Here is a 23191-nt window from a genome sequence, read left to right on the forward strand (position 1 = left end):
CATGTTGTGTCAGTAATTTTAAAATCCAAGTTAAAAAAAAAACAAAAAACAATGAAATTGGAGACCAGGATGTGTTGCTACTTTGCTTTTATATTTTATTATCTCTTGCAACTGATGAGAGCTATTTTTAAGTACTGGGAATGAAAAGGTATCTTTGCCTCTACTACATCCCCTGTAGCAGAAAACAAAGCAATGATGTTGTAGTTTTTGTTGTTGTTCTCCAACTTAATAGATGTAACAGTCTTTGGCAGAAAAGTAAATTGTGTGTACAGACAATCCTTGATGATAGTTTCCTATTTTCCGTCCTTTTTTTCTTGTGTTCCATGCTCCCTTTTTGTTCTATGAAAGAACTCCCCTCACTCCCGAGTGGTCCCTGACCTTTTGTCTTCCTCTGAATATCTGGTGTGCTTCACTTGACACCATCAGAGTCTCTTCTGCCTGTCTCAAACCAGGTTCTGAGTTTCCATTCTCTTGTGGGGAGGGAGGTGGAATAGAAAGTTTAAAAAAATAAAATTGGCACCTCTAAAACTCATGTCCATTTCTGTCCGTTTTGCTTTTCTGAAAGAAATGTTGACTCTGGACTCTAAGCTTCCAGAACCGCCTCAGAAAAAACGGTAGCAGTTTTGTAGCTCCACTTAGGCTCCTTATCTTAACATGCAGAGATCTGGAAGGTGTCAGTGCCATTTGCCACTGTCCAGCAGGGACATCCTGAAGGATTTAATGTACACATAACTCTTACATTAGTAATAGTCACAGGGAACCCCGATATTTATTTCTTTGTTAAAAAGGAAGTTCAGATTTGCACTTACTAAAGTATGATTGCATATGTTGATGAAAGTCTTGTTTCTGATACAGCATTACTTAATAATTGCTAGAAAACCTAAGAAGTTGATACTTGAATCTTTTAATTCTCTCACAGTGGCAATGGTTCATATTCATGTAAGTCCATGAACATCTTGGTGTGTAGAAAAACAGTTTGACAACTGTAGTCTAGCACTTCCTTATCGTAACTTGATACAACATTCCATGGAGACAGTCACGCCTCACATTTATATTCCACTCTGCTTCTGGCACTTCAGATTTAATAGTTTCTACTGTCAGCTCACATACTGCTTGGATAATCTTAATTGACTTGTTAAATAAGAACAGTTTACATTCTATTTCTTGTTTTGTCTCTGTTCACATAGGATGACTTTGTGCCATGTTTTAGTGGGAAGTCCTCTGGAAATCACTGATTTTTTTGGGACTTCTTTCAATAAAGCTTGATCTTTTGTGCCTGTGCTCTGTGAACTCTGAGCACTCTGCTACTGAATTTATGCTGCCTGTTAGAAATTTTACTCCATCTTTCATCAGGAAACCTTCAAAAGATTGAGTCTTTCACCAAAGATCTCTTATTAAGTGTTTGTGTATGTGATAGCTTAACTTAGTCTGCTGCTACATATTGCATACATAATGTGGGGGTTTTCTCCCCCAGCTGTAACTGGGAAGTGTTCATAGGTCCTAGTAAAAAGCAAAGTGCTTGTGGAGGAGGATAAACAAAATTTTCGAGGTATTTAGTACAGTGTGGTAATGTCTAGTTCTCTAAGCTCATGCCTGGAATGCCAGTTCTTGGTCTATCCCTGAATTTTTTTCCTCTGACCTTGAACTGATCTTTTGAGTTTTGTTTATCCTTTCTGTAGGAATGTACTGTTTTTAATACGTCTAAGAGAAGGATAGGAATAGCTGGGAGAATTATAGTTTTAATTTTTCTGTTCATTTCAAGCTTTAGCATCCTTAAGAAGTATAGAGAAATAACATAGCCTAGTATGGAGGTCGTGTAGCTTTTAAAAAGCTTGCTGATGTTTTTTACCTGTCAATTTTCAGTACACTGATCAAGAATGGATCCCATGCACTGCAGGAAAAACCTTCTTTTAAATATGATTTGTGAAGCTGGAGAACCATTTTACTGTCACTTGTTTGGTTCACGACCTCAATTGTTGGTGCAGTTTAGAAAGCAGTAGTAAAAACCAGTAATGCCTGTATCCTTTTTCTTATATATGCTTTTTTCACATATGGGGCTGAGTTTTGACACCTGCCTGTAACCATAATCTTATAAATTAAGCATGGTGAACCACAATCCAGCATTGGATATTTCAAAAAATGTCAGTGCCAAAGCAATGTGAAGAAAATTCTATTTTTTTAGTATTAAAAAAAAAAAAAAAATCTGCTCAGTGCTTCCCAGCAGTATCATATACCAATGACTGTTTCTGAAATTTATATCCCTAATTTTTCAAGTGAGGAAATGAAAAGGAATGGAGCCACTAACAAGTGGTAGTATAGCAGCATGGTAATAATGATGTTTTCTGTTTAGTATAAGGTACGTGTGGGAATTTAACTAAGGGATTGTACAGTTCTATTTTACTCATGCAACTGATTAAGATCATTTTTATCATATGGAATGACATACCTTTTATTGAGGAAGAAAGTTTGTGCAGTCTTTTTATTAGCAAATGTGCATGAATAATTTTTGCAGAGTTAGCTGACTGAATGTGGTATAAAATGTTTTGAAGTTGGGAAGCTGAGCACCATTACCATATATATATGAATTAATGTCCACTATTTCATGCTGGTTTTGGGGTTTTTGTTTTTCTCTAGTGCTTGAAAAGTGATGAGGTAAGCAATAGTGACATAAAATTAACAACTACTTATTAAATAATTATTTTATTTAACCTAGAAAACTGACTGGTTCTAGAAATTGCAATTGTAAATAAAAAAACAGAACGGTGCAGCCACAAACCTGTAATTTTTTTCAATCTGAAATGGCTCCTTTTAAGTGTTCCATTGAGTGCTTAAGCCTCATGACAGTATGGAAAATACCCACATGTTCAGCAGATATTCCTGATTTGTCTTGAACAGTGGAGTAGGATCCCGTTCTGAGTCAGTTCCAGCAAAACTGTAGAACGCACAACTTGCTCTCCTTCTCCACTGCCACTGTTGCTTACCTTTGGATGCCAGGGAGGAAATGGGGCTGTTTTGGTCTCTTCTGGTACAATTGTTTAATTAACCTCAGTTTTTGTTGTGTTTACCCAATTACTGAGTCTTGGCTCCCATGAGCCAAGTAAAAGTGCAGGGTCTGTGCCAAAGGAATGAGACATTTTGAACTTGAGCATTGCTACACCTGAGGTTTTGACATAACTGAGAGTTTGCAATGCAGTCATCTTGCAAAATCATTTAATCTCATTATAATTTCTGCAGTTAATGTATAACTGACCTGAGACAAGGTCCATTAGTGTGCAGGAAGGAAATTGTAAACATAGGTACAAGAAAACATCATTTGTTTCCTGTTTCAGAGCAGCAATTTCTACTTTACTGTTGAAGGTACCAGCTCTCCTGAGTGGTACCAGGCCCATGTGCTTGGTTCCCTGTGTTCTTAGAGTGTGGGCAGAGTTGTGCTTGGATGACTGTGCTGGTGTTAAGAGTTTACTATTAGTGTATTTATCACTATGGCTTTAAATTAGATGCCCATGAGTGTTCCAGCCTAGGAACCAGGCTGGGTCAGCCCTAAATGTATTTCTACCTTCCCCCTCATCTGATTTTTTGGAACCTGTCCACAGACTAATCTAGGTTTATGTGGAGCTTTCAGGAGATGTTATCTCAGCAGTCCTTCATACCTGGCTTTTCTCTGTGTACTTGTAATGAAAAAGGATGCCACAGGAGTGTCTGTATAATACTGAAATTGTCATAAACAGAGAGCTTTTCATTGGCAAGCCAGAGTAAAAGAACACACTCATCTTCTGTAGTAGGAAATGTCAGATTTTATCTCTTTAGCATAAAAATAGTTACATTCTGACAACATATAAAAGTGAACCAAGGATTTTATAAGTGATAAAAAAATGTGTAAGAAAGCAAACTATCATTTTAATCTTAAAATCTTTGTGGAGGCAGAATAATAGTGCTCTCTTAACTATCCTTAAAAGGTTGTTTTTTTCATGTTTTTAATTCTGTGGAAAACTTGCTGCTCTTCTGATGACACTGATCCCTGCTATGAGATAAAATAATAGAGATTCTAAAAGAAGCCACTTTGAAAAGTATACTTTTTTTCTATGGTATCCAAAGTACGTCGGAATTTTGTGTAGTTCTGTTCAAAGATGTTAAAATGTTAGTCTCAAGTATGAGTAAGAAATGGATCTAGAAGTCAAAAGGTGGAGAGAGAAGGCTGTGCAAGACAATGGACTTTTTCTTGCTAGTGGTGTTGATTAAAGGTATTTGAATCTATATATAGTGAAACTAGACTTAATTAGACTTCATTTAATTGTGCAACTGTTATGACCTACATGAGGTGCTTTTACTGGTTACCTATCAAATTATGTTTTGGCTTTCTCTTGTAAAAAAAAAATCACTTTGTAGAGAGAACAGAATTAATCGGGTTTGGTCCTCTTGCTCTTCAATGTCTTAGAGCTGGCAGGGATTTGTCTGTCTCAGTGGATAAGTTGTGGTGAATTTTCCTGTTTCTTAAGGCCCAGATTTGCTTGTTAACTTTACAGTAGTTACTCAGTTAAATAAGCTCAATAAACTAGAGATAAGAATGTACTGCTGTAGGGCAGATTGATGTCTAGAGCAGTATTCTGCTGCCACTGGTGGCCACGGCCAGGCCCTCAAGGAGACTTTAAGAACAGGGCAAAATGTGTGGATGTTTTCAGTTCAGGGAGGTGTGTGAGTTCCTTTAACAAACCAGAACAGATCCCAAATGTCCATCTGCCCTTAAGGTGATGCAGACAATATTTGGTGTCCTTATCTGCAGGAAGGGTTGAGGCAGGCAAAAAAAAGCTGAGAAGTTTGAAAATGAAGTTTCTTGAGTTCTCAGGTTTATCCTTAAGTGGTTTTGAACCTCTTCAAGTTTGATGTATGAAACTCGGTATCATTTTTATAGGGATTATGCTGTTTTATAGATTAGGTCTCGGTAAACATCTTTCTTTTAATTTCTTTTATCATTAAAAATGAATACACAATGATAGTTTTCATCTTGGTTTTCTGGTATTATTCTCAGTTACATGTTTTAATATTGACACAGGGTGGTTGTAAATGCTCAAAAGAAGCAGAGTTCTTGTGTATTTGCTTAAGAGATTCTTAAGAATTCTTGTGTATTTGCTCTTCCTTTTCTGGTGGTGCTGAGTTAAAGTTTCAAACTTCCAAGAAATTGAGTGAAAATTTTAGTAGTTACTATTTAATAAATCTGGCTCTTTGCATATTCTTTGTGGTATAAAAACTCATCTAATTCTTAAGTGTTTAAAAAATGGAATAGAAAAGTTGCCAGTTCTATCAGGAGAAATGCAATTATCAGTGGGGGGAAGAGGAATGGGAAAGCATGAAGCATTCAGAATAAAATTTCTTTTTGTGTTGAGATTGAAGCAACTCATAGAAAACCAGTAACTTGGCTACAGTGAAAAACAGAATATGTAACAGCAGGTACAAAGAACAATGAAACAATGGATCCTCCAACTCAGAATTTTTACATTTAAATGTGTGTCCTTATGGATGATAGCCTTGGTCAAGGATTGTTGACTGGGAGCATTGCCTGAACAGTTAAATGGCTTGTGTAGTGTAGAAGTATAGAAAGGTTTAGTACTATTACGTTCCACTAGCTTTTGATGTGTTTATGATCGTTGTTAAGTAGGTAAAGCTAGCTTGAAAGGTGCTGGAATGTTCAGCAATAATGCTGAGTAAAGTGGGCTGGGAACTGGTGATAGGTCAAGGCTGGGTAACCTCTGTAGAGGTGTATTTGTCCAGAATTGAGTAAAGAGAACAAACAACCCAACAAAAGTGCTTTCCATCTTAGCATTTAAGGGACTTCTGGAAAATCAAGTTCTAACTTCTAATAAACACCAATTGGCTGGCAAGTAAGTGGATGAAAGCTTTATATTGAAACATTTTTATTTTTTTAAAGAGATTTGCATGGGGTTTCTGTAGTAAGAATATATACTGGATTTTCAAGATGTTGAATTTGAACTTGTAATTATGAGTAGCATTTGTAATTTTGGTTATTTTTTTTATTTTGCAGCTCCAGTTGTCAACAGATACAACAGAAGAGTATCAGGTATGATTTAAGAAATTAATGTTTCTGAAAGTTTTAAAATCTGTATTTGACTAATGATATTATATTTAAAATTATCTTTTCTTCATCACTGCCTTATTTCTCATACTTCTTGCAGTATTTTTATTTGAAATAGTTGTTTCTTAATTCACTGTATAAACCAATGGGCAGCACATTAAGAGCAGTTCTGTGGGTGTTCACAGACTATTAAAACAACTTCAGCAGTAGTAATGATTCTGTCTGTAGCAACGTCCCATAACTTACCTACAACATAGTCATTATGGCAAAAGGTAGCCTTGCAGTGAATTGAAAAATAGCAGCTTCTTTCTGCTGGAACACATCTCCTAATCTTCCATGCTGCTAAGAATTTCATGTCTGGTAGGAATACAGAAATATAGGGATGTGGGGAGTGCCCCCTCTTAAGTGTTGTTTTAGCCACTTTCTTGTTCAACTGATGCTTTAAGTGATTGGATTGGTGGCTGTTCACTTGCTCTGGAGGCACAGATCATACTTTTTGTTTGTGTATTTTCTGTCTCAATCAATATTTAATGCTTTAATGAATAGCTGTTATTCCCAACAAATTATTTTTCAAGTTGTTTTTGAACAGTGTCACATGGAAAAAAAATGTGTGGATGAGAAGGTACTGTGTTATTATTTCATTTAAGCTGCAGTGTGGATTGCTTTGGATATGTTACTTTTTTTTTCTTCAAATATTTTATTGTAACATTTAGCTGGATAGAAAATCATTATTTTGATTTGAAAAATATCTCTATGAAAATACCACTGTGTTCAGTGAAAAACTCTTCAGTCTTCAGTTCAGTTCTACTCAGGTTTTAACTCGTGTGTATCTGACATGTTACTTGGTATGATAGTTATGGTGGAGCATTGTAGTTAATATGTGTATGGTATATAAATATGTATGGGATAAATACATGCTTAATTTACATGCAAAATATCCTATCTACTAAAGTAGATCAGTTGCTTTACTCCTAGTTGCTTGAGTCTGATTAAAGGCTTGACTGTATTTATTCCACTGCATATAAATATTTGTGACTGTAATGACAACTCTTAAAAACTGCAAGTGGTGGTAGCTCTGGTTTATTATTACATGAGAAATTTAGGCAAGGCAAAACTATATCTTGAATGATGGAGTTTGATACTTTCATAGTAAATATTTGAAATACATTTTATCGTATCTTAATCCAGAGAGTCCGAAGACATTTTGATTTCTCTGCTAATTACACTATTTAAATACTATTTAATTTACTGCTGACTACATCCATTCTAGAAGGTGCTGATGGAGAAAAATCTTAAAAATGAGAAGTGAATGCATATCAGGTTTAATTAAAATAAATGCTGAATTATCCCCAAAGTTAAAACATTAAGCCTTAATCAGAGGATAGTTGTAATATTTTTGAATTTCAATGCTTAAATATAAGATTGGTCCTTCATAGTACTGAGATACTCTTAGTTAAAAAAACAACAGGTTCTTTCACTGAAGGGGTCTAAAGGTTAATGTGAACAACTAAGCTATAAATGTAAAATTGAATTGCTAACTTAGACAATTAGATTAAGGAGGACTGTTTAGATGCTTAACAACACTGCTGTTCCAAGAAGAGTTACAGTAATTCAGCGTTCCCATTACATGTTAAAATTCTCATGTAGGCACACATAAACAGAATACCTGTGCTGTGCTACTGTGTGTAAAATATTCTTTCACAATAAAAATGTTTTTCTCCACTTTCTATATATACATGGGTCATGATCAGTGGTGGGGTTTGTTAAAATGTGAAAGAGATGCAAGCAGCATCCATGCATATACAGGGAGATTCTAGTTTTCTTCTCTTGGCAGGAAAAGTATGGAAACCAACCAGTTTGGGGTGGGAGGGAGGTTTGATTGGGATTTTTTTTGCGCTCCATACCTGCTGTGTCTGTCAAGAAGTTACCCAAGTAAGAAGGAGGATTCTCCTGCATTACTGAACTCAGCTCCCTGCTATCAGAGGCAGCCACATTTTATAGCATCTTGTATAAACTGAATGACTGACTTCTTGATTTTGCAGTACCTCAGTCAAGTACTAAAATAATCTGTAGAAACATCAAGCTGACCTTGTACATAAAGCCATATCTGATTTAGATTGTGTAAAAAAAAAAAAGAACTAATTTTATTTCAATGTTTCTGAAGTAATTGATCAGAAGTGATGAAACTGGTTTCATAGCCCAGAAGCTATAGTAGCACATTCTCACATTCTGCTTTCTGTTTCCTGTGGAACGTGGGGATTCATTCTGCTCACTTACGTTCCCCATTTCTGCAACATTTGCTACTTACTCATCTCCCATGAGATGATGGCTGATGTGTTCCCTGAGGGGGGAGGGTTAGTGCTGGCTTGTTTTGGCATTAAACTCTTCCAAGCAGTTTGACAGCCGTGAAGGCTTTGCAGGGAATTCCATTTTTTTCTTGACCAGAAAAATGTGGTTTGTTGGAGGCAGCAAAGCAGGGGTCTGTGGGTGGGATGGTGTGGTACTCCACAGAGTGTGCAGGAGGGTCATCCTAGAAAAGGGAGACTTATCTATTCATGTTCACAGAATTATTTATAGAAGTGCAGAGTGGTAGTGTTCTTAGGAATTGAAACAGCCTTTTCTAGGAAATGTTGGGAGGGAGAAAGAGAAATGAGAGCTTGATGTTCCAATAGAAGTTTCTCTAATGAACAGATTACTTGTGTAAAGCATGTTTGGCTGTGTAACGTGTTGGTGTGCAGAAACCCCAAGCATTGTGTCAGTCAGTTCTAATTTATGTACAAGCTGGATTAAAATGACCCTCTGCAAAATCATATGCTTATTCCTATGTGGATATTAAAAAGAAAAATGCCCAACCCACTAATTTTAAAATCTCCTAGCTGTAGGATGCCACAGACTGTGGTGCCATGGGCAATTTCAGTCCTAATTACCCAGTCAAACAGTCTCCCTGCTGCTGCTTTAAGCAGATTAGAGATGTCTGAGCCTTCTGCTAGTGCAAGGAATGCCAGTTATGGGGCTTGCTGGCTGCCTCTGTCTGCCCAGGTTTGGTTTGGATGGCCTTAAAACCATACAGATTCCTTCCCCGCAGGATTTGGACTGTGCCAAAATTCATACTTGCATGATTGTTTCTTGATCTTTCTCCAAGCACTGAGGCTCTAGCCAAACTTTCTGTGTTAGCAGTTTCCTTTTCTGTAGTGAAAGAGACTGCAGAGGACACCAGGGAGTATCTCAGACTGGGGTTGGTGATTGCAGGTTGAAGGGGGGTGACACCTCCTTTCTGAAGTAATAATGTCTAAGCTATTTCAACAGTAAAGGAAAAAGAGCATTGATATTTGTCCTGCTATAACAACAGATACATAGCTCGTAAGAGAATTTTGTGTCTTGAGGATCTGAATGAAACTTAATTGTGGTTTTTGAATGAAGAGTGTGGCAGTCTCACTGACTACAGTTTCACTTGAGCATAGCTGCTTCTCTTTTAGTTTTAGCATGTTTTGGAAAAGTAAAGATTTTTTTTTTTTGCTAGATTTCTGTATTGCTGTTTCTAGACACCTTTGATTCATTCCACAAAACACCCACTTGCTTCATGGGATAGAAAAAAATCTGACAAAATATGACACCCATACCATACATGTGTGATTGAAGGTTTTAATCTGTTTCCTCCAATTATCTCTGTTTTTCTGGGTGACCGGGTATAGTTTATCTCTCCTGTGCATGGCTCCTCAATCCTCTTTTGGCTTCTCTGGGATAGGAATGAGAGTACAGTTTTCACATTCAAAAAATATATAGACAGAATAATTAAATTACATAATCTAGGGAAACAGTTTTTAATTATTGCCATGCAGCATGTTAGTATTTGGTAAAGAATATCATCCTGTTAAACTAGGACACCTGAATACTTAGCAATCAAGCAAGAGGCAACACTTTTTTTAGGAAGTTGCTTTGAGTATTTTCTCTTGCAGAGAAAATCTACTAAAATCTCATCACTTAAAATCATCAAAGGAGGAAGACTGAGTAACTTAACTTGCTCTGTGCCATTCTCTTTGCTTTCTACTTACCAGGCTACCAGATTATCAGAGGATAACTTGAATATCATGATCACTTGCAGCCATTTAATGAATTTCTCTATTGATTATGCACTGTCTTACAAAACTCATGGCATAATAAATTCTGCTGAAAGATGTTCAGGCAGTTGATAAATTGTTCAGAAATTCACATTTTTACAAATGGCATGAAAAACTTTCTTCAACAGCCTGATGCTTCTGTAATTTTTTTTCCTAGCCCTAATGATTGCAAAACTGATCCCATAACTAGAGGGAAAATAATTCATTTTGAAAAATGTTGATATGAGCAAAATCCAAGTGTGTAGGATGACAGATGAAAATGGTGATAAATTGTGTGGGTGTTCTCCTGTAAGAAAGTGCCTGAATCATTATTCATTAAACAAAAAAGGCTTGTTTTCTCTGTTTGCAATATTGGGATTTAATTGGCATTCAGTGAAAAATGAAAAGCTTATTTTGGGGAATTAAAAGTCGTGACTTAACAATTTCTTGGATTTCACACTGTTGTAAATAATTCTGCTTGTGATTGCTAGATTCTTTTTATGACAAAAAGTACATAATGTGCATCCTTATTTAAAACTTAGGCAAGTGCAATACCTGGTCAGATGAAAACTGATCCAATCTAGTCAGTGCAAATATAAGTAAATATAAGTGCTACAGCGGAGTAGAATTAATTCAGTTTTTAATTTTTAATTATATTTAAAGAATAGATCACACAAGTGTTACATAGTGTTTAAAAATTGTTAATCTTAATTAAAATATTTTAACTCAAATTAGTCCTGCTATTTATTGGGAGAACAGGGTATAGCTATGCACATTTATTAAGCAATTAATGCAGTAAGTTTTTCAGAAGTATTCAAGTGGCAAAAGGTGCAGGTGTTTTAACTTTTACATTAAAGATCTTTAAAAAACCTACATATCTAGCCAATATCTTAAGATACATACTTTTGAAAATATCAGCCTTCAGCTGATTTTGAAAATAAAATTTCATTCTCTCACTTTGATTTCTTGAAATTTAATTTCGTTTTTTTGACTTGATGGAAAAGAGGAGCTTTTCCTTTTGTTTTGAATCCAAGCTCTGTTTTAGCATGTGAATTAAAGCCCAAATGAAAATATTCCCACCTGGTTTGTTTGCAAAAGAATATGAAATAAACACACTGGAGTAAGTGTTGAAATGTATATAATGATATGGACTGAACAGGCAATTTTTTGCTTAATGGATAACTGTGCTGTGATGTATGTATTTGGAGTGACTTTAGGAGCTAGATGCACTTTGCATTTTTCTTGTGAATCTATCTCTATCTCTATCTCTTTTTCAGTATAAATTTAGACAAAATTGTAGATGTTATGCTCTTACACTGACTAATAGAAACATAGAAACTCAAGACTGTTTTAACTTCAGATTAAATGTGAAATGGGTTGAATAGTCCTTGAAGAACAGAAAAGTTCAATCATCCTTTAAATATAAAAGGATATCCTAAGTATTTTCAGGAACTTCATGCAGTCCCTTTTAGCACCAGAAGACCTTGATGAGATGATGTATACTCCAAATACTGCAAAGCTTTAGTCAGCATACTAAAAAACTAGCTACAGGAAATATAGTAGATTTAAAGCAATCTCTGTTAGGAATTGCTGTGAGCACTCTTATAGTGAGCTCATTTAAAGTGAGACTTAAATCAAGGCTTGACTTTGGGAGCTGACTTGTCCATGGGTACTTGGCTGCCTGCAGCACTTACCTGATTGAATCAGAATCTCTGGATTTATGTCTTTCCCAAGTCTCCGAAATTTGGCATAGGAAGGAGTATAATCTTCTTTAACTCCCTAATCTTCTGCAGAAAAACAGAGAACTGAGTGGTTGTAAATAAAACACACAACTTCTAACTGATGAAGTTTTGCCTAATATTAGCTTTTTGCCAGACTCCTTCAACTGTGTATTTTCCATAAACGAAATCTGGTGGTTCAGAGAGGCTCTAAAGCCAAGAGCTGACTCATCCTGAGGATGAGTTGCATCAAATCCCATAGTTACACCTTCCCCATAGCAGTCACAGGGGCATTTGGGTTGTTCAGTAGCTACAATGAAGTGGTGGTAGCTGCTGGGATTTACTTTAAGGGTTTGGACAGTCAGTTTCCACATTCCCTGCTTTGCCTCTGTTCCAGGATGGGAAGCAGTCAATTCAAAGCACAGGGAAACCTGGGGGCTTTCATGTCATTACTCTACACACAATCCTTTTGGGTCAAAACCATGCTGGTTTTGTACTGTTTGCTGTTGCTCCAGGTAAATAGGCAATACTGGTTCCATTAGGGGTAAAGTGATTTTACATCTATTTGGACATTCTCTGGGAATCTTTAAAAATCATATCTGAGTTGCTAAATCATTAATTTCAAAAATGCCTTCTAAAACTTCGACATCCTTCAGTTCCTTGTCATGATATATGTCAGAAAGATGTGGGTAATTTTCAATGTTAAGTATCTTCTTTGCTCTTAACACACAAGTGCTTCACTTTTCCCAAGATGCTGGTAGTTCTTTTGTGTGCCCTATTTGGCAATTCACACATCAGAGTTGCTACTGTAGAAACAAAAAGTCCCTTGGTCTAGAAACTGAAAGAGAATTTCTTACTTCTGGATTTGAAAAACGCTTTTTCTGTTTTCATCCTCAGCTAGATTATTTTTGCTATCTACTGTTGGCAACTAAAACCTGTAAAATTATGTCCCTTTTTTGTATGTATTTGAGCCACTCCTTGGGACTTGTGTTTTGATGTAAACTGAATGTAAAACGTACATTCTCCATGCTGTTTTTAATTGAGATAAAGTATTACTGTACTCATCAGGGACAATAACATTTTTTGGTGCTTAATTTCTGCTTTTGTCTGCATTGGTTACAAAACCATTTAGAAATCTGGTAGGGTTTATGTGATGGGCTAAAATGGAAGATCATTAAAGCAGAAGGTTTACTTCTACAATTGTAAAGCTGGGTGCTCTGAAATAGTAGTAGCATCATGTTTTCCAGGAGACCTTTTTTATGGGTGACTATCTCATCGGTAAGGCTCTCTTAGAAGCCTTGAACAAGGTCAGCAGCATGTTTATCCCTTTCAGTCTTCTGATTTCTTAACTTGAAATAATAAAGCTTACTTCATTTTAATTTCTCAGGCTGCACCACAGGGAATAGTAACCATGTATAACTCTAAAATACCCTCCTGCCATTTTAAGGTATTTCCCTTAATGTAGCAAGGTGAGTTGGAAACAAAAGCAGCAAAATTTAAATTACTGTTTAAATACTAAGGTCAATATTTTGGGTTTGGTTGGTTGTGTCAGAGCTGTGAACTCCTTTGTTACTGCCACATGGAAAGCTTTCTTTGTTTTAATTGTTCCTCTATTGTGATGGAAAGCTTTTTGTTGTTTTTATATTTCATGATGACTCTCTTCTTACTGCAAGGTCCATATCACACTGGTGCCTGATCCGGTACTGATCTCTGCTCTTAGGAGTAGACATGGAAACCAAAAGTGCAGGAGCTGTAGTTGTGCCTTAGTTAGCAGATGATTTCTGTGACATCAGATGATCTTGTCCCGTGGCTATTCCAGCTGTACAGGAGGTGGAGACTACTTGCAGAGTGCTGTATTTTATCTACAGAGTGTTTTTATGGTATGTCCTCTGAAAACTGTAGATTTCAAATTATCAAAATTGCAGCCTAGGAATTCTGAAATTGTTGGAGTGAATGCACAAATGTGTATTTAGATGAACTAGAAGCACTGTATTCAGTTATTTTTGCCAGTGTTTTATTCTGTGAAACCAAGCAGCCTAATGGCTTCATTGTTGTTCCTCTCCAGCACCTGGCTCCTGTGCAGGATGGTATCACCCTTGAACCACTTGTGAGCACACAGAGTGGGAGAATAAGCTAAAGTGCTTTACATAACTCATACGTAAAAGGACCAAGTAAAAGTTGGTCCCTCTGTAATTCAACAGGCATCTACATAAAGCAAGTACAATGATAAGCAGCTGTTGGTTTTAAAAAGAAAGAAGGAAAAAGATGAATCATGTTCATATGATTATACTGAAGAGTCTACGAGAATTCTGTCCCCAGTCCTGCATGGACTTTTTTTTAATTGCTTCTGAGTAGGAGGCTGGTTTAAAGATACACAGGCTGAGAATTGTCTTCTGAAGCTTCCTTGCTGTTCAGCAGTGTGCTTTTTGCTCCCCCCCATCCCATTCACCTCTGACTTGGATGTGAGATGTCTTTCCATAATAGATCTCATGAGCAGCTTCTCAAGTGTGGTGAGGAGCCTTTGGTCCATTATTTGTGTAGTGCTGTATGGCCCTGCCATGTGTGGGGTGGCTGTGGCAAAGCAAGGACTGTCAGTGAAGTCAGGGCTGTTTCCATGCTTGCATGTTGCAGAAGGAGTTAAGCAAAACAAAACAAAAAACCAAACCCTGAACAAAAGCCTACCTAGAAATAATAATTAAGTAGGAATGCTTTGTATTGTAAGCTAAAAATGCTTTATTTTTCTCTTTAAGATCTGCTTGAAGCAGTATTGTCTTGATGTAATCCTTTAGTTATATGTACATAAAGGTATAAATCTAAGAGACTGTGGTTATTTTGTTTATTATTCTAGGTCTTTCATGATGAGAGCTCTTTCTTGCCTTTAGGGAACAGTAATTTTAAATACTTTGCCAAATCTTCCTGTAGTGGAAAAAAAATTAATTTGTGGCTGTAGGCTGTATCATATTAGTGGCTGCTGTGCTGCACTGCACTGTCTAAATTGTTTTACTCTATATCTGATAATAAAACCTTTTAGATTAACACTTAACAGATTTTAATTAATCTACATGCATTTTCAAATATTTTTACTGCATTCAGTCAGAATATATAAAACATATGTATATGGAAATAGATTTCAATTGCAATAATCTGAAAGGACTTCCTGTGTTGCTTAAGTATCTTGGAAGAAGAGATGTAGAGTTAGATTTCCTGCAAAGAAAGAAACCCACATTATCATAAAATACAGCATATATCATTGATTATGCAGTCTGCTCTGAACTCATGATTGAATTGTAGTATGGAGTAGGAGTGTGTGACACTGGCATTACAGTTTTATCACATTGTCACTGGAGCTGTTGTTTTTCTGTCTTGCTATGATGGAAAGAAAACAAGCTGGAAAAGTCTGATTTAGGTAGTAGTACTAGGGGAAAGTATATCATCATACTGAAGAAATGGTTATCAAAAGTTTCTGAAACAAGGATAGCAGGCACTCTAATACATCATCCATCCTCCCTGGGCAAAAGACTCTGTCCAGAATTGTGCCTTGGGGTAGCTGTGAACTGGAGTGGGTCCCTTCAAGTCTTGCCTGTGAATGAAGTAATGAAGTGTAGTGGGCCTGGAGAAGTAGCAATAATGCCCCTATTAGAAATGGGTGTTTTCAAACTGATTAGGGATAGAAGCAAAGCTTTGAGTAAGCCAGGTGGACATTTTCCCCTTTCTGCCCCTAAGTTACCTGTTGCTGTGTGTGTACAGAGAGGCACCATTGGCAGAGCTGGGTGAGGCAGGGCAGGATTGTTGGGTCTTAAAACTTTATCAGTGTCTTAGAGGCTTCTTTCCCTGATAAAATCATCTCTCCATCTTCCCAGGCATGCTTTGGGACTGTGTAGGGAGGTTTGCCTCAAGCTGTAATCCCTGCTGGACTGAGCTGATTTGGCACAGCCACACAGTGACTTTGTGTCTTCATAGTTAATCTGTAAGGCAGAATAACTCTGTGAAGAACTGACTTGATTTTCTTTTGATTTCTTTATAATTTTAAATGAAACTTGAAGCTGCTTCCAGAACTGAAAAGCAGTTCTTTTCCTTTGCCATTTAAATTCATTATTTCTAAGTATTTCTCAACTGAAAAATCTTACACTTGGTTGACATATGTGGCCACACAAGTGGCTTTATGTTTGAGTATTCTGCCTTTGTTTTTTACAAAGATTTGAGAGGGTGTTGTTTGCTCAAACCCCAGTCATTGTAAATAATTAAGTAATTAAGGAAGCATCAAGATGGCACTGCTGTGGCTACTCCTGCATCTGGGGATTTTCATATGCACATACAAAGAAAGGCCAGTCTTTAAGACTTGAGATCTGAGTTTGGGGCTGGCACAATAACCTATTTTTTAACTAAAAAAATGTATACTTTATTTCAGTTCTTGTTAGTGAACTGAAGGCTGAAACAGCTGGATTTCCTGCAGATGACTTAAATGATTTTTGGGTTTCAGTATTACTTTTCATTCTAAGTACCATAAATGTGAAAATTGTTTTGGCGGTGCAGATAGGTGCAAGTTCTGTTTCCCACTTGCTGGTTTGAAGTATGAATTTGTCATCTGCTTTGATATGGCAAGATCTTTAACTTGGGAAACAAAGTGTGATTTCTAAACCAAAAAGTTCTGGAAATATCCAGCAACAGAAGTGAGAGGAAACTTCAAGTTATTTCCCAAGTGTAGATCTGTGCCCCTGAAGGCCTATGTGTAAGCTCTATTTTAGCTTCCTAAGTTCCTCTCAACGGCATTGTTTTGGAAGTGCCTGCTTTAGTAACTCAGCTGTCAGGGAGGGAATGACAAGGCACTGGAAGTGGTCACCTTTCCAGCTGATGTTGTGCTCCCAGAAGAGTCTGTGCATCTGTCCCTTGACAGACAAACCTGCCTCTCATACAAAATGTTTGAAGCTTTGGCAAGCTCAAATGTAAAGAATGTAGCCTTAAATGTAGTGCAGGATAACCAGTCTGAATAAATAACTGGAAAAGTTGTTCTGCATGCACTAGTCTGAGTGGATGTTCATGCATGGCTCTCGTGAGATCCACTGAAGGCAGTGAAATGAATCCTCAGAAGTAAAGAGGAGTGAATAGGATTTCACTCCCTAGCACAGAAAGTGCTATCCAAAATTGCAGAGTGTATGACAGAGCAGGTCTTTGCTACTTGTTCCAGTAACAGCAGAAGTATCAACAAAGCATTCACTTTACATGAAATGTAGGGTTTTCGTGTCTGATAAGAAAATTTTTATGCTTTTGAAGAAAGGTAACTGCTATCTCAACTACAGGATGGTCTGCATGTCTCACAAAGACCTTATCTGCCTGTGGGGGCTAAATGCTAAAATATTATGCAGCTTCATGTAGAGTTCAAGGGCCTTGACCATGGCAAAATGTATTTTGTGGAACAATATTATTTTGGGAGGCATTAAAATTTGCATAGGCAATGGTGGTGTTTGTACTGGCAAACTTTTCTTGTTCCTCATTCTCTCCACACCCCTTGCTTACTGCTCACCCATCCACTGCTCGTGGCATTGCTGCAGCTCGAAAAACCTTTGCTTTCTGAAGCTGTCACCTGCATAACAAAGTGATGGAGTTGTATCATTTCTGAGCCTTCAAAAGTGTTAACAGATGTGCCTGTTCTTGAAAGCCAAAGAAGGTGCTGCATGAGGAGAAAGCTAAACGAGCTGTAGAAGCTGCAGAATTTGAGACCAAATGGTAGATGGTAGATGGTAGGATAAAAGCCTGAATTTCTTTTTATCTTAAAGCATCTTAAAACAGAAATCTGTTTTTTATGTTCCAAAGCTATTTGAACATCTATGTGGGTAGATTTGGAAGGAAGCTTGATCAGCATGATATGTGCTGATAGAGCTGTAGTATTGGAAATACGTTAATGGGTATGTGTCACACTTTAATAACTTTCACTGATGCATTCATGCTTAGCATTTGCTCAAGGGCAGAGTTGTGCTGAAAATCTCACATAGGAAAGGTGTGATTTCAGAAGTCTCTTCAAATTACATCGATATTTGTGAGCTTTAAGTTGCAGATTCAGAAATACTTCCCCTGGAGGGTGGTGCAGTGCTGGAGAGGTGTGCAGGCTTCTCCCAGGGAGATTTCCAGGTCAGCCCCAACCTAGCACTGCAAATACCTCCCCTTGAAGGGGTGTGTTGGACTGGGTGACCTTCAGAGAGATCCTTGCCAACCACTGCTTGAATGAGTCTGAAAAGATGTAACCGACAGATTTATTTTTTTTTTCAGGATAATCTTGTAAGAGAAAGCTTGCCTTGGAGTACCTGTTTTACTGGGGCACTGTGAAATACATAATAAGTAATGTAATGAGTAAATATTTGGTTAATAATAAGTAAATTTGGTTATTTATAAAATAGTGGAGAAAGTATGGTGTCACTTCATGAAGATGAAAGATCAAATGGCTTTTCATTAGGACTGGCTGTACTGTGACTTGCAAGTAACTAATCTTCAGGAGTCCTAAAATTAACTTCCATGGATTTCTGACAGGGGTTGCTGAATTTAGTGTAGTTACGAAGTTTGTCTTTCAGGTTATCTGAGCACAGATAACCTGAAACATGTTGAAGGTAAGAGTGACACACAGGTCTTGCACAAATAGTTTACCAATGTAAAAGAGGGGAAAGAAAAATGGAACGGATTGTGACATAAGCCACAGGAAGGTGTTGACGTAATATTTGCCTTTTCTTTGCATTAGTCATGGTTTAAAATATTTGGAAAATGCTGTTGGTTGTTATGAGTTGGCCATCAGCTTTCCAGCATATCAAAATATTAATTTTAGCTTGAGGTCAGGATTAATAATTTTTGTCTCTCTCCCCCTTTTTTTTTCTAACCATCCTACAGCAGATATGTTGCATGAAGTGTTACAGCTGCCTGCATGTAAACAAAGTTCTGTCAGTCAGAGCTGTCAGTCCAAGTCCAAAATGTCTGCCCTACTGCTTCTACATGAAAAAGGAATCTCAGCAGGAGGCTGAAGAATGAAAAGTGTAATGGGAAGGCTTTCTGTGCAACAGCATGGGAAGAAGCAGTATTTTTGCCACATTTCTGTTGTACTTCTGTGGTACCCATTCATGGTCACTACAGAAGCGATTTCCATATATAAGGGAGGGGCCCTAAAGTTGTGATCTGTATCCTTAGCAGCCTTTATGAAGCTGCTTTTCCCCTTATGGGAAAGATGAAATAAGGGAAACTTACATGTACAAATCACAGCCAAAGCCTTTTGATACTGAAGTTGTAGACAACTATGTTGTTCTGATCACTGCATGCTTTAAGGCAAAATTTTGCTCTAATACTCTGAATTCATATATATATGTATATATAAGAATATATATTGCCTGATATATACAGGTACTGTCAGAAACATACGTAAGTGCATTTATAGTACATATTTTAGTGCATAAGAAAAAACTGAGCTCTACTTACTGGTAAGATATGCTTTTTGTAAAGAATAAAGATACTTTTAATCTCTATTTTCACCATGTTTAAAGGAGCCTTTCTTCTAAGAAAATGTTCCTTCCTCGAAAATCAAAAGCTTTCACAGTAGGCCTTGGTCCTTACTGTAAAATCCAAGGAGGAGGAAAGTGTTCACACCAAAATGCTAATGATGTTCCCTTTGTTAATGCCTTTGTGCTGCATATTAAGTGGATCCTTGCCTATCAGTCCAAGATCTGCAGCTCTGTAGGCATCTACAGTCATCTTTGGACCATGTGGTGGACTATACTTTTTTTTATCTTGAGAAGAATCCTGTTTGTCCTTTGTAAAGTATCTGCCCTAAACCTGGTGGAGCACTCAGTTAAACTAAAACTGTGTTTGCTGGAGATGCACTGTTAACAAAACCATTTCTGTATTGTTAAATTGTGCAAAGTAGAAGAGACACTGCTATGCCTGCCTTATTTTGTGAGCAATAACTACTCTTCCAGTGCTTAATGGTTACTTTATAGTGGTTTGATAAATTAAATACTTGTGTTGTATTCCAGTCTCTTTAACTTTTCCAGGGGAAAAAAGAAACAACCCAAAAGCAATTAAAATCTAATATGTTAAGAAAGATGTGCACCTTTTAGGCAGGAAAAAAACCTCAAACAAACAAGTCTTTCCTAGCATATTATGCTGGACTTGTGCATTTTTTTTATAGTCCTTTTGAAAACATGTTGAGAAGGTCAATAGTCTTGTATGCGTTTTGAAATTATTTGTAATTGCTGAATGCTTGGCCTTCTAGATTTTTATTTTAACTCTGCTTATTTTTATTTATACTTTCTATGTCCATTCAGTGGGTAGATGTCATTGCAGTGAGCTTCTGGGCATTCTGCCAAGTCTTCATTATTGTCAGGATGCTGGATCAAGTACAAAGAAAAATGCTTGCCTGTGTTTCCTTGTAAAATTCTACAAGTAGCAATAGAGCCTCAGAAGTAAGACCACCCTTATTAAAGTAAGAGCAGAAAGATGAAAACAGTCACTTTCACTGACAATCAGGACAAGTAGTTATGATGTAGAGTTCACTTCGACACAAGAACTGCAAAGCCCACAAATTAATAATAAAGTCTGAGCTAGAGATGTAGGCTTCTGGCTGCTAAAGGTGTCTGTGTTTAATATTGTAAAATTGTGTAACAACATAACTGTTAAGCAAGGAAGCCTTTTCTGAAGTAGTAAAACCAAAGAAAAGTAGATTGAAATTACAGAAGCTCACCATATAATTGCTTCTCTTTGAACTGATCCTGTAGTTATTATGGTATGTTTGGCAGAGACTTGTTCCTATGCACTGCAGTGTATGGTTTCCACAAATGTTATCTTTTTGTTTTGTGTTTGGGTTTTTTTGTTTGTTTTTTTAAGAATTACAGTTTGGTTTTTTTTTATAGCTGTGTTTATATTGCAACTTGATATTAATTTGATTCAAATGTAATGAGATATAGGAACATAGGACTAGACATTGTTTTGTCATAGAGTATATTATGGTCAGGCTGATTGTTCATTTCCCAGGTTAATTTCTGTGTATATGTGACTTCTCTGTATTAAAAAATAATTCAAAATATAGATAGTTGCTTGAGAATCTGACTTGTGCCACACACCTCCTTGTACTTTTATTTTTTGTTGCTATATATGTTGGACTGGAAAGAACAAAGCAAGGTAGCTGCACTATTTTTACCCTGTGTTCTAGGGAAGGTGTTTGTAAATTAATCTGACTGGAGACTCTTATGCTTTGATAAGAATTGAAAAGAACTCTGTGCATGCTTCGAAGTACTTGCTAGGCAAGATTATTTTCTATTGTAAGTTACAGACATGTTATACAAGTCTGAGAACAGCCCTGCTGTGTCTGCTCAGAGAATGCACAGTATTTAAGCCTCTGACACTAACATAAAAAACAAAGTGGTTTTGGTTTTGCTGTAGGAAAATAAAATATAGAAGAAAGGAATTTAAACTTATTGGCTTGTTTTCATGTAATTGCTTCTTTTTACTCATTTCCTCTTTTTTTCTTCCAAGTTTGTGCTGAAGCTTTCAACCCAGATGAAGAGGAAGAAGATACAGAACAAAGGGTAAGAACGAGTGAATTGCACTGTGCACCATCCTCTCTGCAGTTAGACAGATGTCAGCGTGCCTGTGTGTCACCTTTTCCTCACCACTTGTGCATTTTGTTCTGGGAGTCTGTGGAATGCTGACGTTGACAAAGTGACATTGCTTTGAAATTTAGGGCCACTTTGTCTCACGTGCTTTTTTAGTCACTATAGCTTTAATACAATTGTACTTCAAAGGACTCGAGCCCTGTGCTTAAGTACACCTTCCTTAAAATTTTGGATGTTTTCCTTTCTTGATTATCTTAAAGGCTTGTTGAGGCAATTCCCAAATCATCAGTACTGTTGTGAGGAATTAATTAAGCTTTACCACAGCTGTTTCTTCATGAGTGCTTAAAATTCCTCACATGCTTTTTTACTGCCTTTCTTGTCAAAGCAGTTCTGCCTGTAGGAGAAATACTTCGCTGAAATGTTTTGAAACTGTGGCCACCTTTTGTTCTGTCATTTTTGTAAGGTGAGAATTTATAGGAATTGCAAGTCCAGATACTGTAATTGCATTTCTCTAGAGCTGCTTTATGTGAGCATATCTTGCATCCTAGCTGGTGAGAGTCAATGTTTTCTTTCTGGGCTTCTGGTGTTCCATTTCCAGATTCCATCTCAAGGATGCTTACACTTCTGCCATGAAAATCAAAGTCTTGTTTAATTTCTCTTAAAAAATGAAGATACTTCATAAATAAGATACTATAAAAAGGAAAAAGTCTATGAATGCATCTGATCATCCAAGTGTTTGTAAACCTGCATACATTTATTCCATCAAAAGTCTTAATTTTCCTGACTGCTGATTCAATATTCAATTCTCTTTTAAAACAAGACATGCTCAGCTTTGGACAATGAATTTTTAGAAATGCCTAGTAATGCAGCTGGGGTTTTTGAATCCTTGTTATTCCAGAAACACAGTTCATGTGATGAATGTGTGGTAATTAATATTTTTATGTTTTCATAATTAGCTCCCAGCAAGCACACACACAAACATTTTAATGACACTGTTGGTTCCTTTAACCTGATGAAGTATTTATAATTGGAAAGAAGTAATAATAATAATAATAATAATAATAATAATAATAATAATAAACCCTCTCTCAAACAGCAATGCTTTTATTAAGTAAAAATAAAAATTAAAAAACGCCCGGAAAAAAAAATATGCTGCTTGGATAACTTCTGTTTTTAGATGAGCAGAGATACTGATGTATCAAATCTTATAAACTACCTGTATGCCAACAATAAGTATAATGGGACTAAAATAACCAGAGTTTAGAAAGGAAAATGTTGACTTTTTCCTCTTCCAAATGCTCAAGCCTTGCCTGCATCTGTGGCTGGGTGAAAAGGGAAGGGAAAGGAAAAGGAATCCTCTTCTTTCCTGTCTTTCTTGACTGTAACTTTGCATGTGTTAGCTGTCAGCAGACTATATTTCTGATGTCTCTTTCTTTCTGCGTTGCATTCTATGTGTATATATAAAAACTGTTTATGAGAACAACAAAAAAGTATACTTTAACATTATTGTGGTTTTTTATTTTTTTGCTCTGAAGTGAAGGTTCAGTCTGTAATTACATTTCTTTATTGTCGTAACATTTTGTTTTACTTTGTCTTAAAGGTAGTTCATCCAAAAACTGATGAACAGCGATGCAGACTGCAGGAAGCATGTAAAGATATCCTGCTTTTCAAAAACCTAGATCAGGTAATATAATTTTAAGGAAA

General features: G+C 36.6%; 1 protein-coding gene across 1 annotated transcript in view; it reads left to right on the plus strand.

Annotated features, from left to right (window-relative positions):
• The window catches only part of PRKAR2A (protein kinase cAMP-dependent type II regulatory subunit alpha), a 58608-nt gene that overhangs the window by 15874 nt on the left and 19543 nt on the right, over nt 1–23191 (plus strand). Inside the window, exons 2-4 of the mRNA XM_030458590.1 lie at nt 6038–6073; nt 21408–21460; nt 23088–23171. Coding sequence (XP_030314450.1) covers nt 6038–6073; nt 21408–21460; nt 23088–23171 — 173 coding nt within the window. The remainder of the gene's footprint in view (nt 1–6037; nt 6074–21407; nt 21461–23087; nt 23172–23191) is intronic.

This window comes from Calypte anna, chromosome 12 (genome assembly GCF_003957555.1).
Source record: "Calypte anna isolate BGI_N300 chromosome 12, bCalAnn1_v1.p, whole genome shotgun sequence".
Classification (NCBI taxonomy): domain Eukaryota; kingdom Metazoa; phylum Chordata; class Aves; order Apodiformes; family Trochilidae; genus Calypte; species Calypte anna.